Source organism: Lupinus angustifolius, chromosome LG05, assembly GCF_001865875.1.
Source record: "Lupinus angustifolius cultivar Tanjil chromosome LG05, LupAngTanjil_v1.0, whole genome shotgun sequence".
NCBI lineage: Eukaryota > Viridiplantae > Streptophyta > Magnoliopsida > Fabales > Fabaceae > Lupinus > Lupinus angustifolius.
In genome coordinates this window covers 11,833,182-11,850,086 of record NC_032013.1, presented here as the reverse complement: position 1 = coordinate 11,850,086, position 16,905 = coordinate 11,833,182, and the positions used below count along the sequence as shown (strand labels likewise).

General features: G+C 33.2%; 2 protein-coding genes across 8 annotated transcripts; both read right to left on the bottom strand.

Moving 5' to 3' along the window:
* Positions 1,272 to 4,330, bottom strand: LOC109347830 (cytochrome c-type biogenesis CcmH-like mitochondrial protein). Of its 2 annotated transcripts, none has more exons than XM_019587918.1 (4): positions 4,231 to 4,330; positions 2,691 to 2,847; positions 1,882 to 2,013; positions 1,272 to 1,779 (listed from the first exon to the last, which is right to left on the bottom strand). In XM_019587918.1, the coding sequence occupies exons 2-4, from the start codon at positions 2,835 to 2,837 to the stop codon at positions 1,579 to 1,581; spliced, it is 480 nt and encodes a 159-aa protein (XP_019443463.1). In that variant the 5' UTR covers positions 2,838 to 2,847; positions 4,231 to 4,330; the 3' UTR covers positions 1,272 to 1,578. The 2 variants fall into 2 exon arrangements, with proteins under 2 accessions (XP_019443463.1, XP_019443462.1); XM_019587917.1 differs by having other exon boundaries at positions 4,209 to 4,327.
* On the bottom strand, positions 5,930 to 13,366 carry LOC109347829 (probable plastidic glucose transporter 3). Of its 6 annotated transcripts, none has more exons than XR_002107660.1 (16): positions 13,220 to 13,366; positions 12,378 to 12,503; positions 11,722 to 11,821; positions 11,566 to 11,633; positions 11,346 to 11,478; positions 10,419 to 10,518; positions 10,181 to 10,293; positions 9,953 to 10,046; positions 9,598 to 9,745; positions 9,278 to 9,421; positions 9,112 to 9,185; positions 8,079 to 8,167; positions 7,470 to 7,584; positions 6,958 to 7,173; positions 6,275 to 6,323; positions 5,930 to 5,958 (listed from the first exon to the last, which is right to left on the bottom strand). XR_002107660.1 is itself a non-coding variant. In XM_019587916.1 (16 exons), exons 2-14 carry the CDS (start codon positions 12,442 to 12,444, stop codon positions 6,985 to 6,987), a joined length of 1,434 nt encoding a protein of 477 aa, XP_019443461.1. In that variant the 5' UTR covers positions 12,445 to 12,503; positions 13,220 to 13,366; the 3' UTR covers positions 5,931 to 5,958; positions 6,303 to 6,323; positions 6,958 to 6,984. The 6 variants fall into 6 exon arrangements, 5 of the variants coding, with proteins under 5 accessions (XP_019443461.1, XP_019443457.1, XP_019443459.1 ...); XM_019587916.1 differs by having other exon boundaries at positions 5,931 to 5,958; positions 6,303 to 6,323; XM_019587912.1 differs by lacking the exon at positions 5,930 to 5,958 and having other exon boundaries at positions 5,988 to 6,323; positions 12,378 to 12,501; positions 13,212 to 13,366.

Genomic DNA, 16,905 nt, shown 5'->3' with positions numbered 1-16,905 from the left:
TAATAGCAATATAAAAAGAGAAATCCACATCCATCATAATATTGACGTAGTATAGTGTAGCATGTCATGTTTGTGGTAAATAATTAATTGAGTAAATATCCGTTTTGGTATTTCAAAAATTTTATTTGCCAATTTAATTCCTCAAAAACATGATCCCAAAAATATAAAATATGGGTATAATAATTATTTTTAGCAATTTTTATGACCTGGTCATTTTGATGCACATAATTTGGACTTTTAGTTTTTGGTATTCACTCTAATTATTATTTTGGCCTCTTAAAAATTGTGTATACCAAGTTGGTCTATGAAAAATTGAAAAACCAAAGTAATCCTCAAAGTAATTCTCAAAAATATTAAATATAAGTCAAATTAATCATTTTTAATATAATTTATCATCAGAATATTTTATCTCACATTCTTAACCTCTAAATACTAGGTCATCTTTACTTTTCCAAGAATCAAATCTTGAAATTCCTAGATGAATGTCCACTTTTAAATCATGGACCAGCTTGCCCCTCTAACTTTCAACCACTCCAAGAGTCTCATAGAAGTTTTAATTAATGCATCTCTACTACCTCATAAAGGAGTCCTACACTCCGGGAGCACATTTGATGTCCCACACTTTGTGTCACTCCATGTATCATAGATTTATGATTGGTGAGAAAAATATTTAACAATCACATGCCCATGGGACATAGAGTGACGCAAAGTGTGGGACAGCAGATGTGTACCCCTAAACTCCTAACAAAATTTCTAAGAAACCAAGTTCTATGGGCTAGTTGTGGATTTCTATTGAACACATATTTTTGTCTCTGTCAAACAATATTCTTAAGAAATTGTTTGAAAAATTAAGATCATGTTACTTCCATAACTTAGCATGATAATATAAATCACTTAATAAAAGAAGAAGAAAAAAGGTGACTTCAATTGTATGATAGAAGATAGGATCAAAGAAGCATATCATGTCCTAGGTGGAAGCAATACTGATTCACATGCCATTCCAATAAGTTAATTGCTATATTTTCTTCACTTACCAGACTAAGAGATTGTAGAAGATAATTTATCTCCTTAAATCCATTCGGTATTTAACATGTGTCTTATTTTTTCTTTTATAATATATTTTAAAATGAAATTTTTTCGAATGAAGGAAAATAAGACACATCTAAACACTAAGTGGATTTAAAGAGATAAGATACTTTATTATGCAAAAGTAAACTCATTTTGTTAACTTTATCCAACATCAAAAGTACCTTAAAAACAGAAAAGGGGCATCTTTGAAAATACATCATATATTATGTTCAGAAACATAGTATTGCCACAGATTCTGGATGTCAACTCTGAAATACATCACAAACTATAATGGTTGGCATGAAATTAAGCAATGAAATCTGTATTATTAAATAGTCAATGCATTCTTAGCTTGTACCTGTACCAAGCTTGGGGTGTGGACAAATGGAATTAAAGTACTAAGCTTGGAATTTGTGGATAAACATCAAAGATTCTCTTCAAGTTGATTATTTTTGCTGTTCATCAAAGCCATAACCAATCACTCCATGAGGCAGAAAACAGTCGATGGCATCATTGACCTAGCCATCGCTTCAACCACGAGGAAGGACTACGTTGTGAAGGAGGTGGTGTAAGAATATCAAGCATGGTTTCCTTCTCTCTTGGGGTCAATGGAACACCTCTAACAAGGTTCAAAGCCATGATATGAACATTAGTCTTTTGTCTATGCCTGTTATAAGCCCATACTCCAACAGCTGCACCACCAACTAGGAACTATTCCAAAGCACATATTTCTGGAATCAGCACAAACTAAAACTAGACTAAAAATATATATAACAGAATCAAGTATTGTCGAATCCTGCAGAGAAAATTTACCGGTGATAACCACAAAGCGGCTGTCTGCATATCAAACTTAGGTTTATAGAGTATCGTTTCTCCAAACTTGTCCTCCAGATTGCTGTAGATCTCCTTGTCAGACTTCCCAGACCGAAGTTCATCACGAATTAACTGCAAAATGATACAAGTGTTTACATACTTTTTTAAAATTTGAACATGAAAATGATCTGAGTATTTCCCATTGTACACAAATCTGCCTCTGTCCTAAAATTCATGTTCCCTTGTCCTATTTCATGTTTGGAAACCATTACAAGTTCAAACCAATAAATAAATAAACCATGACCAGAATAACGTCCATCTCTGTGAATTTGAAATAACTAATTAATCTTCCACATGTGAATTGTTTGGGAAAAATATTTTTACTGTATGGATATAAAAAAATTGTGTCGAGATTAATCTGACACATTTGGCAAACTTGATTATGGCATAGAGAAATGGTTGTATGGGGTAAAAACAGTTTTTAGAGAAGCAGGAAGTTTCAAGTTGTTTGATCATTTTATCACAGTTTTCCATTTTACTCTAGGAGAACTAGCTACCAAACAAATATTATTAATCTAAACAAATAAGTTAATATATGTTTCCGTAATTTTCTATATATAAGTGAGTTTTTTATACAGCCCGAACGAAACAGATTACAATAAAATAACTTTTCAGCAAACATATATAAATATAAAACTTATTCTGTTCTAATTGATTACAACAATATTGATCCATATATTATCGATTATTGAAATGATATATTTCGCAACGAACCCAAACGCACAAGGAGAAAATAAAAGTAGAGATACCTTCCTGAGCAGAATGGCGATGTCTGCTTGAGATTCTTCAATGGATTGAGTTCCACATTCAGTGCACCTCACATTGTGACTGATGCTTCTTGCTCGGGCCTCTAGTATCTGGGCCTTTTTCACTTCATCAAACTCCTCACTCCCCATTCAAAGGAAGCTGAAAAACCATTTAAACATTATTTAAAAGAAAAGAAAATAAAAGGAAACAGTCTAGTGTATGAAAGATAGAATAAGGTAGCTTTGTTCCCCAGCTATACATTTCATCAAATAGATGCAAGGCAAGACCAGAGCAGGTTAAACAATCAGAAAATTAAAGCAGGAATGATTCATTATGCTTTAAATGTACCACCTATGATTATCAATGCAAAAAATCATGATCAGTTAACTTGGTTGCAATTGGGTATTTTTTAAACATGGTTTCCGAAATTGCATTTGTATCGGTAGGCTTTCTTCTCGACCTGTGTTTTCTCCTGTCTTTCAATAATGTGTTTGGCCGAAAAACTGTTTAAGTCTATCAAAAGATGCTACAGCACAGACCACACTGGAGAGATGCAACTGCAGAGAGATAGAGTAGGGGTGTAAAACAGAAGACTTTTTGGATGGGTTCTAAAATGGATCATGAAGGATGGGACAAAAACAAATCTCTAATCCATTTATGACTCATTAAAAATTTAATAAAAAATCTTAGCCATCAACTAATGCTTTTTTACAGATAGATATTTCATCCAGTTAAAAGTATATTGAATTTAAAATAATCATTTTTTTTGAACTTTTTTCACCTAAAAAATAATTTTCTCTCTAATTTCTCTCTCTCTCTCTCTTCCAAATTCTGATGCATACACAAGACACGTCTGGAAAAATACACCCATGCAATCGGCTATAGCAAACAACATTCCGAAGGCACCCGTAAACTTGAGTCCAGGACAAAATTTGCAGTTTATACAAAGACAACTCAAGCATGGATCAAATAATTTGATGTGAACTTTTTCAACATCAAATCAAGCCAATGGAACTCAAACCAAACCATCATTTGAACATCGAATCAGCATGGGCACATGATTCCCAACTAGAAAACATAACTTCTTCAATAGATTTGCCACAACACACATATGTAAAGATACTAAATAGCCTGCTCAAAACGCATATTACCATTTAAACCAGCAAACAGAGACTTTCATAGTTTCATCTTACATATTCAAATAAAAGGGTACTCAATGTTCTAACCATATAATACAACAAGAAAAAAGAGGCAGGCAAAGGAAAAATCACATAGCAAGTGACCTAAGGTTGTGAATGAACGAATGGGTATTCATCAAGAGACATTACCATTATTGAAAAGCATGAAAAGAGGTTCAACCATGCAAAGAAACAGTTCAAGCATTTTGTCAAACACTTTACATGCAATATTGATGTGAAACCTCTTTGGATTCAACCAATAAACCAGAATTCATGGAACATCATATGAATATTCATTGAAATGCATAATTATCCCAAAATTAATCAAAAGCTAAAACTTGCCTCTGGTGATGAAATTTCCCACTTTTATGGTCTCAGTTTTTGAACTTCCGAAGTTGCTTGCGCTAGCTCAGAAACTGTTTGGTCGTTCATTCTTATATACCCTTCCCAAATTAACAATTAAACGAATATTATTGCATAAATAATAATTTTATGCTCATTTTTCATAATTTAATTAAAAAACTATATTTTTTATACAACATAAACAAATAAATTATCTTATAATTACTCGTCAACAAACATAAATAAATTCATTGAGTAATTATAAGTGAATTTAATTATATATAGTCTAATTTTTCAAACTACACTATCCACCATTATATCAAATTGCAGACTGTATCATGTGATGGACCGCAATATTACGGTTGCGGTGACCTTCACAACCGCATCACACCACAATTACGATGTCATACCGATTCACACTGATGCGGTCGCAATAGGCCGCAACACAATCGCCTCGGGCCGCAACACAACCACGTCAATATCAAAAATATGTTTTTATTCACAGAATAATTCACACCGCAATGCTGCAATCCACATCGCTACAACTACAATGACCACAATCACAATAACTATAACCATAACCACAATTTAAAAGTGATGCACACACAAAATGTTGTTCTCACTGTTTAAATATTGGAAATGGAATAAATACATTGAGAGTGATTATTATTAAGTAATTATTAAAAATGACAAGTAATAATTTATAATTTAAAAAAGATTAAATAATATAATAAATATTAAAATAACAATATTAATAATAATAAATCAACAAATTAGAGTTCGATTTGGAAATGACATACTAAATCTTAAAAGAATTATTTTGATATAACTATATCATTTCACTTGTTTATTTAAATCTTATATTTTATTTTATTTTGAAATCTTATTAGCCCCCATTCGAGAAATCCTTCACACTCACCATTGTGTCTGTAAACTAAAACATTCACTCATTTATTGTTTGTTAGCAAAATGTTCTTCCAAATTATTAATTCAGAAGGCTTTTTTTGGAGCAAATAACATGCAAAATTCTTATAGGTCCTGGTGGACTAGATTGCGACACGGGGCCTCCAACCACCAGAGATTTCTACATAAGTATGGGAAGAGTGAAGAATCGCAAATGAGATACCACATCTTGAACCAAAACCTTAATGTATTAATTTCATAAGTCTTTCCTACTTATATACTCTTTCACTCCTCCACGCATATCCAATATACTACTTCATACTTAAATAAACTCAAGTCTGGCCCCTCTCAAAATTGCAATCCTTAGTTTTAGTAGAAAAGGAAAGAGTAGGATGTGTTTTCGTCTTTCACCCGAGTTATTCAAGGTTAACTTGGTTCGATCGGAATTTATAAGCATAACCCGAGGCCGTTTTCACTAGCGCCTATTCCGGTCGCCATATCATTGCTTCAAACACAAGCAATCATAGTTATTTTGGAATCATCACTTTGAATAAAACTTAGTTACAGCCCAAACTGATGTTTTAGGCATGCAAACTTTATAACTGAATTTTCCAATACTAAAACAAACTGATTGATTCTTAATCATAAAGAAATGAAAATATAATTCACTATTATCATATCATATGAAATCAAAACACTAATGGCAATTGTGTAATTACCAAATACATATCCCTTGAAGTACTAGTACCATAATGTTCTCACCAATCTTATGTCAAAAAGAATGTAAGAGAGCAATTAACCTCTCTAACTTATGCTCATGTACATTTTGATCCTCACTTGAAAAATATGCAACATCCCAAGACTAAAATCACATGCCCATTTTTTTTTAACCAAAGTTCTTAATGAGAAAAGTTTAATTTTCTCCCTCCAATTAAGAGTCATGTGCCCTTTAGTTCTGAAACTTTAAAAATGTGATTTTACCTAAAAAAGTTTGATAGGAAATACAATCATTAGAAAGTTGAGGGATTGTGTTGCATGGTTTTGAAGTTTGAGGAGCAAAATGCACAAAACTATAAGTTGAAGAAAGCTAAAAAATTTACAAATGCTTTTTAGTGAGCACTTGATGTATGATCCAACTTTAGCATGGGACAATAGCCAAAAAGATTGCCTCCTAAAACTTCAAGACCACATATTCATGAAGCAGAAACTTTCCTGCAAATCAATGACATAAAAGAAATAAGTGTGTATTAATATAGCCATAATACCACTACAGTTCTGAGTTATGGTTATTATTTTGATATTTCAGTTGCTCAAAATAAGCAGAAGAAAAGTGCTACCATAGAATCGTATAGCCGGTATTCAACCGAAAATCGGGTCGCGAATGAGACATGAGTCATAGCAAGAAACATTTTTGGTACTACCAATGGTATCCCCTCACCCTATGGCTAAGGAACTAATCTTTTTCGGTGTGCGTTGCTGCCCCTCTCAACAAGTGTTGCTCCCAGGAATCGAACCCTTCACCTTTTGGTCATCCTAGGATCTAACGAGGCCTTAGACCACTAGACTAATGCCTTGTTGGTATAACAAGAAACATTGAAATAATTAAGTGTAGAAACTTTTGAAACCCAAATTTATTAAAATTAAGACCATAGACCATGAATCTGAAGGAAGTATTCATTTATTTGTGAGGTACTGCATTTTGCATAAGGACTTTCTGCTTACAGTTACCACTAGGAGAATTCACTTTACTTCTAACATTAAATCTAATGCAAATTCTAAGTGAGATTTTTCTTTCTTTTCCATCATGTTTTTAAAATCAATTAAGCAAATGAAAATATGCATATACCTCATCCATATGGCCCCTTTAGTTCATTTAGGATGTTCCTTGTGCAAGAAGTGCAATCTCGATTTCGTGAAGTGACTTCCCTTTTGTTTCCAGAACAAATTTCTTCACAAAAATCACAGCCAACAGACTACATGAACCAAAAAAGGTATACAGGAGTTGTGGCCCAAGTTGCTCGAGTAAGCGCAAAAATAACAGACCAACGAAGAAGTTTATCACCTGTTAAACAAATGTTTACAATCTCAGAGACATAAAGGAACCTTAATAATATATAAGTGAATATATCACTCCAAAAAATGTAAGCAGAACCTAGTTTCAGAACTTGGACGTCATAAAATATTTACCGGCACTGGATGAGTTAAATATGATAGAAGACTGCGACTTAAGGACAAACATTTACCCGGATTTCAAGTTCATAAAAATGTCAAAAGGAGTTAATTACTTCAAAAGGTTGAGAAGATGAAACAAAATGATATTAGGAAGAATTGAAATGAAGGCATGTAGAAAGCAATTACCCAATGCACGGCCAAGCAAATTGCCATTGCCTTTGCTCTGATCCTTCCGGGTAGTATTTCAGACATGAGGAGACAAGGAACCGGACCGGCACCAAGAGCAAATGAAAGCACAAACCTACATTGTCCATTCCAAATTTAGTAACACATTATGGAAAATGAACTACCAAGTTTGAAGAAAATTGATCGGTAGAGAAGGAATGGAAGTATGTAAGATCCATATGCACCATGTTCAACAATATCCATGCTGAAATCCATTTCAGATTAAAGAATTCAATTTGCATATTTTGGAATATTAATGAAAACTTAGAAGGCCACATTAAATTTATTAGCCTGTGATTCTGCGGCTATAATGAGATTGAAATATATATTGATTAACCACTAGCTAATACACACATTTTCTTAAGAATCTGATGCAAGGACAAACTAAGTACGTTACTTATGATTTTCCGAAAACCATTTACTGAAGATCTTTATTCGAGATTTTTTCTTATAAATTACAAGAGTAATCATGTACCTTCACCGTTACTTCTTTTTATATAATAATAATATTTACTATTTTATATCTTTAGTCCCTCTCCACCCCCAAAGCATAGTTTTCTGAACACTTACAGCAACATGCCACCAACAGATAGATACATAGCTCCAATTCCTGATACAAAAGAACTCGCAGCAATAACTTGTAGACCCATTGATCCTGCCTATAAAAGAAAAATGATTAAAAGTTAGATAATGTAATTCTCGTCACCTAACGAAATTTAGTAAAAAATGTAATAATTGAAAAGAAAAAAATAAAATCAATATCATAGGAAAGTTCAAACTATTAATTGTTCTAGATCCCCACTGACCCCAATGATTGTAAGAAGACCTGAGATAAGAGATTGCATAAGGGAAATCACACAGTTGGTGAGCTTGCTAAAAGTGACAATAAGAAAGTTGATTATGAAAAGGTTGAAAATGGCAAAGTACTGAGCATACGAAGTTTGGATAGATCGCCATTTTTCACGTTCCCCTTTCCTACCAACCGTATCCTACTTGAATGCCCCAAGACTATCAGAAAAACTAAGCATGCTTCCTCAACTTGCCAAAAATTTAAGCATCCTCAACCAATCTCATGTAAATGGATATACAAGGTGAAAACTCATCCTCATGGATCCATAGAAAGGTACAAGGCTTGTTTTTGGCATGAGGGTTTCCACAAAAGTGTGGACTTGAATATGATGGTATATATAGTCCAGTGACCAAAATAATCTTGCTAGTTGTATGTGACAACGTATGCCACCGAAAAGTTGTTTTCTCAAAATAGGATGAATGAAGATCGGTTGATAGAGAATATAAGATGATAAGAAATAAATTAAAAATACCTCACAATGGCAACACACCAATTTCACCCACCTCATGCCATTTGTGTTATTTGACTACTACATATGGCTATAAATGATGAAGTTATCATGGAGCTTACAATTGGTATGAACATGTCTAACATTGAAAACATAGAGGACGGATAAGGAACAAAAAGAAGTTAGGGGACTAAGTTGAAAAAATACTTTGAGGGGGCGAGAATAGCTATTTTACCAGTAGCATAATATGTCAAACTTCAAAAAGATTAGTTCAGTGAAGTACGATTTTCATTTTTCTTTCTTACCATGCCCAAAAAGCTACCTAGGAGAAGCACTTTTCTTCCAAGTTTATCCATCAAAATCATTGCAACAACTGACCCTGAATTAGCATAAACAACAACGCTGAGAGAAATGTACATCAATTAGGAGGGAAAAACTAGAAGGAAAAAGTGAAGTTAAGCCAGCAGATACCCAATAAATTGCAAATTCCTACGCATGTGTTTGCAAGATATGATGGAACACCAAAGCTTTCAAAGACAGTTGAAGAGAAATAGAAAACAGCATTTATGCCAGATAGTTGCTGTAGAGCAAAAAGCGCAGATCCAATGAACATCACTGCAAAATGCATTTGGCTATTTAGCAACCACTGATAAGACACAACTATTCTTTGTTGCATGGATAAACAATTTTTAAAAACTGTGATATGAATACGCAATCATTTAGATTCTTGAAGATACGATTATGTACTGTTCCGAAAACAAGTATTTGAGAAGTTATGATGTAACATGTACCTCTGGAGTGACAGCCATAGAGTAACTCCGAGAGTTTTACTGTATCAGATTCATCACCATATTTTGACAGTTCAGCCATTGCAGGTTTGACATGCACTGCACCCAGGAGCTTCTCAAATTCAGCTTCAGCCTCAACGCTTCTTCCTCTCTGAATAAAGTCAAAGAATTAGAAGGTTACGTACATCTACCCACCTCAGACCCCACTAGGAGGGAGCCTCGTGCATTGGGCCGCCTTTTTTATCATTCCCCACAAAGGACCCAAAATAGTCTATAAGACGAGAACATATACATTAAACTATGCTAATCAGTTTCAGCTAGTACTCGGAAGTTATAATTTATATGGATAGTGGACAACCTTTAAAAGCCAATGAGGACTCTCTGCACAGATCTCCATGAAAAGGACAAGTGCTGCAGCAGGAATAATAGATACCCAGAAACAAACTCGCCACCTGAGCACATAATTTCCACATAAAAATACTATCTTTTAAAGAATAAAGCAGGAAAAGAAAGTAACAGAAAGTTGAAGTCGATAGATAAAAGTACAAAAAATATATGTCGATGAACTTCATTTAAAATTCCGTACCAACCCAATATTCCCTTGGCTGGGAATCCAATAAATAGAGAGCTCATGAGTCCAAGACATGTTGCAATCTGAGTTAAGCCACCATAAGTACCCCTTACAGATGGAGGTGAGACCTATAAGAGCAAGTGGATATTGTAATTCTAATTCTTTATCAATAATGGAAGAAAAAACACTAGTGAAAAATATAATGACCTCATACTATAGAAAAAACAAGCACCGATGATATCATCAAATATACCTCAGCAACATAAAGAGCTGCAACAGGTGGGCCAAGTCCCATTCCGGTACCAACAAATAACCTTCCTAAAAGCATGCCCCACAGGCTTTTTGCTGTTGCACTGCAAAAGTTGTGAATATTAAGTTTATAGCTTTATCTCTTGTTTTATATAGGGGGAAAAGTTGGAGCAGGGAAATTATTAGACAAGAAATATTTGTGAGCATTAGAACAAGGTTCTCATAGTTATAGGGTATCCAGTGCATACCCGGTGGGTTCTGAGAGGGTAACTGTAGACAACCTTACCCATATAAGCAGAGAGGTTGTTTCCAAGATTTGAACACATCACCCTCTAAAGGGGTTATCATAGTTTTATCGTGATTTTTTTCCTTTGTTCATTCCCTCCCACTTTTCTTTCTTACATTTTCTTCTGTTTTATGTAGAAAACATCTTGGAATAAGATGGCACTAATTTAAAACAATTACCAGGAGAATATGGACACTATAAACATGAAAAAGAGAGCATGAGAAAAGTGTCTCCACATCATACCATGATGACAATTAGAGTTCTAAATAATTTTCTGTTTTTTCTACTTTTCCTGATTTGTTCTGAGTTCTGTTTACAAGTTATGTCTATCAAAAGTAACTTCAAAACGAAAACTCAAATCTAAGATAGACAATAAGAGAGATCATCTTGAACATAATGTCAGATTGTCTGGATGGAGTTTGATGCCTCAACTTAACAGATGAAGGATAGATAAATAACTGGATTGAAGCAATTCATCAGTGAAAATAAACGAACGATTATTACACCAATCATTCAATGAAAAGAAACAAGGCTGACCAAATTTGTTTACATTTTCCAACTCCCACAGTAGAAGGAACTAGTATCTTATACAGTGATACAATTAATGGAGGATGGAAAATAATTTTAAACTTATGCAGCAGATACCTCATTCCTGCCCCAATGATCATAGGCAATGCACACAACTGAAAACTTCTTCTACGCCCAATCCCATCGGCTATCCACCCGCTAAACAATGATCCAAGAAAAGCACCTACTAAGCATGTACTTACTACAAGACCTTCATTACCATAAAAAATAAAAGAAGATAGGTAAATGTTTAGCCGTAAAACATGTTAATGATAACCAGATAGATAAGATGAAGTACCTTCAGCCAATGTATTCCCACTAAAGCTGAGATCTACAGAAATGCTCTCCAAGGTTTCGTTGACTACTCTGCATTGGCAATAGCGATTAGGAAACTAGATGACTCCAAACAGAAACAAGAACAAAAGTGGACCAAGCTTCAGTGAGAAGAGCATACCCAACATGGTAACCATATAAGAATGACGAAATTGAAGCCACTACTACGTGCCACAGAGAGCGTCGCCAAGCAGGTTTGACAATCGGTAAACGCACTGAAGCTGTGAGGGATGACGGGGTTTTTCTGTTATTGATAACATTTTAAAGTACAAACTAATTTCTCCATATTATACATAAAAATATAAATAAGAAAAAAATACTAATTCCACAAATTTAAGCATGAGCATGGGCCCCTCCATCCGCAATATACTTTGTGAAATTAGTAATATGTGTGATACTTGTTATAAAAAATACCGTGTCAAAAACATTTATTTCATATATATCTATGTATATATTTGTCCCTGGTCAGCAAGTACTTGATGAAAAACACAAATGCCATATATGATTATGCAATGAAGATACTATTAGTATCATCTGTTTCAAAGTGGCCATTTCCATTTTTCCATGAGAGTTCACTCTCACATGCTATATTAAACTCCAATGTTATACACTACACCTTTGATAACAAGTAGAATCACTGAAATATAAAATCATTAAACCCCGAGATTTTAAATATGAAAAAAACTAGCTATATTAAATTTAATATAACAATATAAGCAATAAAAGGAAAGAAAAGTATATACTCGGAAAATATAACAAAAACAGCAAGGTACCTACCTAGATTTCCTTCTTTATCAGACGCTGATATGTGATCCCTTGATGCTACTCTCTGTCTTCCTCGCATGGCGAAACAACTAAAACCTTTTCCAAAACTCACAAGGAAGTGCCTTTACACAAGCTTCTGCATCATCAGAACAACAAACATTAATCAAAGGTACAACACATTTTTTGTACTGCCAAGGGTATCTCATAACCTTTTGGATAAGGAACTAATCTCTTTCGGGGTGCATGTTTTCCCCTCCCAACAAGTGTCGCTATCAGGAATCGAACCCTTAACCCTTTGATCTTCTTGGGAATATAGCGGAGCCTTACACAACTAGACCAACGCCTTATTGGTATTTTATTTTTATTTGGTTTCTTATATTATATCTACTAATCTAACACTTAAACAAACCTTCACAACAGTACTTGATTATGTACATAAATTATGAGATCAAATCCAATATAACATGTTTAAAAGACCCAAAAACCTTACATTTACACTAATACACACTTATTGACAAGTATAATTGTATAACATTAAAAAACAAAGTTCCAATCTTTTTCTCAGATCTGATAACCCCATAACTTCATTTTCTTATTACATGACACTTCCAATTTTACATGCACATTGTCATTCCCCCCAGAAAAATAGGAGAAAGTAAATCTCACTATCATTTGTTTATTTCAAAAGGGTATTTGAATAGAATCACAAAAACAGAACTTTTTCTCACCTTACATACAATAAAGCTGAAAACCCAAATGCACACACATATATAGATACATGTATGTATATATATATATATATATATATAGAGAGAGAGAGAGAGAGATTTGAAAGGTAAGTAGTACCTTGTTGTTGTTGTTGTGATGAAGATGAAGATTGAGATTTAGTAATGGAGTTTGAAAAAGAAAGAGAGAAAAAGGAGAGTGAAGTTGTTGATTGATGGAAGTTGAAGAAAAGGACACGTGTCAGTAGCTGACGTAGTCTTTGGTCAGAACAAAAAGGAGACACCTTAGATTTCGCACCAAGCATTATGATAATTTAATTAATAAAATAAGGTTTTAATAATCATTTTCTTCTAATTCGGAAACTCCAACAAGATATTGATTTAGATGTATAGAGTTTTATTAATAACATTTGTTAGAAAAAAGACAATTAGATACTTCAAAAAGAATTAGTTGTTAGTCTTGGGGTGAAATGATATTTTAGTTATAAAAAAAATTCTAAAGGCTCAACTAAGTTATTCAAAAGGATATTTTAGAAAATCTATTATACAATGACATGTAAAGTTTATGGTGTAAAGATCTATATACACTCAATTATTTATCATTCATTTTATTACTTTTATTTAAAAGTTAATATAGTAACCGTGTAAAAAACTCTTATATTGTCATAGTATACATGTTTTTTCTGCAATGGTAATTAAATTAGAGTTTAAAATTTATGCATTAACACTATAAAAAAATATAAATCACTAGTAAATAATATATTAGTAATTAGTAAACAATATACTGACAGTATAAAAACACTGTATATATATTAACTCCATTAAATTAATGGTTGCTCAATATATACATAAAGTTGCAAAGGGTAATAATACAGGCTAAAACAAAAACTTCAAATAGTTAGTTTCTATCATTTACCAAACAACCTTTTTTTATTTTCATTTAGAAAAGTACAAAAGAGTCTTCATACAAAAGTTTCTAAATATTGTAAATTGAAAAATGGGACTTCATAGAATTTAAGTCTTTTAATACACTGCAATTTTTATGAAAGACACGTTTTTGATAAAAAAAATGTTACTAAGAGCACCCACGAATGGTGAAAAAATAAGTTTATAGTCAAATAAGAATGTTCTTCTTCCAATTTTACCATTGGAAAATATTGTTCTTATACTTATTTTGTAACAGTTAATAAAATAAACATTGTTCTTATAGTTGAGATAACATTAAAAAATGAAAAAAAAATAGAAGAGAGAGAAGAAATTAATATTAAATAAAATAAAGTAAAAGTGAAGAAGAAGATAAATACATGGTAAGTTTGCAAAGTTCATTTAAGAACGGAAATCGAGTTGCATCAATGTAGATGCTCTAAGGGTATCTCACTATTTTGGGTAAGAAACTAATTCATTTCATAGTGTGTGACGGCTTCTCCCAACAAGTGTCGATCTCAAGAATCGAACCCTTGATTTTTTGACCATCCTAAGAATCTAGCAGAATCTTATACCACTAGACCAACTGTCGCGCCCCGATTTTTGGCCGAACACCGGTCACACGACTAATTTGGAGTCGTCACCACGTTTTTGCGGTCAAAACGTAGAAAACCCTTTCGATACCCAAATATTGGAAAGACTTAGCCTTTGAACTAGATATCTAGACTCGGGAGTCGGTTACGGATCAGGGAAGGTATTAGCACCCCGTCCGCCCGTTATCAAACGGTACCCGCAATAATCGCATGGAACTATATATACCCTAAAGCTTGTTAAATCAATTTATTATTTTAAAAAATGTTTTTGTTTTTGTTTTTGTTTTTATTTTTGTGTCTGACAAGAGTTCATCCTGCTCTTACGACATATCCCCGGGTGCAATAGGGAAATCAAGATGTACGTAGTTCTTAAGTAGAAAACATTTGTGTGTTGATTGATTTTAGTTAATGAAAAGTGGTTTGACTTATATCATCTTATCCATATTAGTGAGAAAGAAGAGGTAGTACGACAACCACTCACCGCTTTCTTACTAACATGATATTAAAAATCGGACTCAAATTGTCAGTTGATAATGTTAAGGAGGGAGATACAACTTTGTCCTACATCACTTTACCCATTTTATATAAAAGAAGAGGCAGTACGACAACCGCTCACCGTTTTTTATTAAATAGGATAATGAGATAAGGATTTGATATATATTGTCTTATCCTTATTAGAGAGAAAGAAGAGGCAGTACGACAACCGCTTACCGCTTTCCTATTAACATGATAATAACATAATACTCAAGTTAATACTTAATTTTATATTATTTCAAAGGTTTACATCATAAAATACTAATGATTTTAGTTCTTGATTATTTCGAAGTTTCATGTCATAAAATATTAATGATTGTGACTCCCAATTATTTCAAAAACTCATATCATACCATATTAATGATTGTAATTCTTAATTCAAATATTAAATATAATTTCAAAAAAAAGAATATCTTATTTATTGATGGTTCAAATAAATATGACATATTAATTATTGACGACTTTTTATATTTACAAGAAATGTCATTAATGAATAAATGATTACTTTATTTAAAAATTTGCCAAAAATGAATCTTTTATTAAAAGTTAGGGTAAGACTTTAGAAGATAAGGACGACACTGACCATCTACCGCCATCCCCATTACCATAGAAAGAAGAGGTAGTACGACAACCACTCACCACTTTCTGTTCGAAGGGATAGGAAGATATGGTTCGGTTCGTTCACCATTCTCCTAACGTCTTACCTTAAACTATATTTTTACGCTCGGGTAGAAATAGAGTTATTGATAAAACATACATATTTCAATTGTTTGTTTGAAAAATAAATACAGATAAAGTACACATAAACATATAAGGAGTACCAACACAAATATACAAAAAAGATAAGCTAAATAAACTAAGCAACAAAAATACAAAAAAAATGACCAAGCTTAATTCTAATATCAAACAACATCTTAAAATAATTGAACACACATACTAAGAAAAATCTTATAACATCCAAATAAGGATAGATTACTCTTAACATCCAAATAAGACAATATCATTAGTAAATAAAGTAGATAAACAATAATTATATACAAAATAAATAAACAAAGTAAAAAGAAATAAAAATAGAAATAAGCAAAATAAAAAAGAAAAAGAAAAAGAAAGGTAGGGGTCATCTTCCCCACCTGGACCATGAGTCTAGGAACCTTAACGTGACATAACCATGTCGGAGAGGGAAATGACATCCCGACGAGAGGACGGCACCACTGTGGTGAGGCAAAGCTGTCCGAAATAGCCAGAACGGGGTCTGCGTGCTATGGTTGGGGTGTCCTCCAAGAACCATGGCGGCTCACGTGAAAGCCATTGTGGTTCTCCGCCGTGCAGGGGTGTTTCTGCCGGCATATTTGCTTTGTACACAAAAAGGTTTGCATTATTAAGGCTCCCCTAAGAGCAAGGAGATACCACTGCCTCAAATTGAAACCAATTTCATTTGCAATTTGAGATATACAATATGGATTATGAAGGTGATAATATAACAAATGCATTATGAACATAACAGTGTTAACATATAATGAACATATGGCATTGGACTTCAACAAAGGAAAATGAACGTATGTGAAATGGGTGAGAAACAAACCTGGTAATATTACTTATGGAAGATAGTTCCAAACAATGAATATGACCCATTTGTTACCCCACCTTCTTTTCTCTCTACTGTTCTTTTTCTTGGTTTCTTACTCTTATCCTCTCTTAATTTTCTTTTGCCAAAAAAGCTGCTAAGTATTGGGTGTCTTCGATTATTCCTTGTGTTAGTTAAGT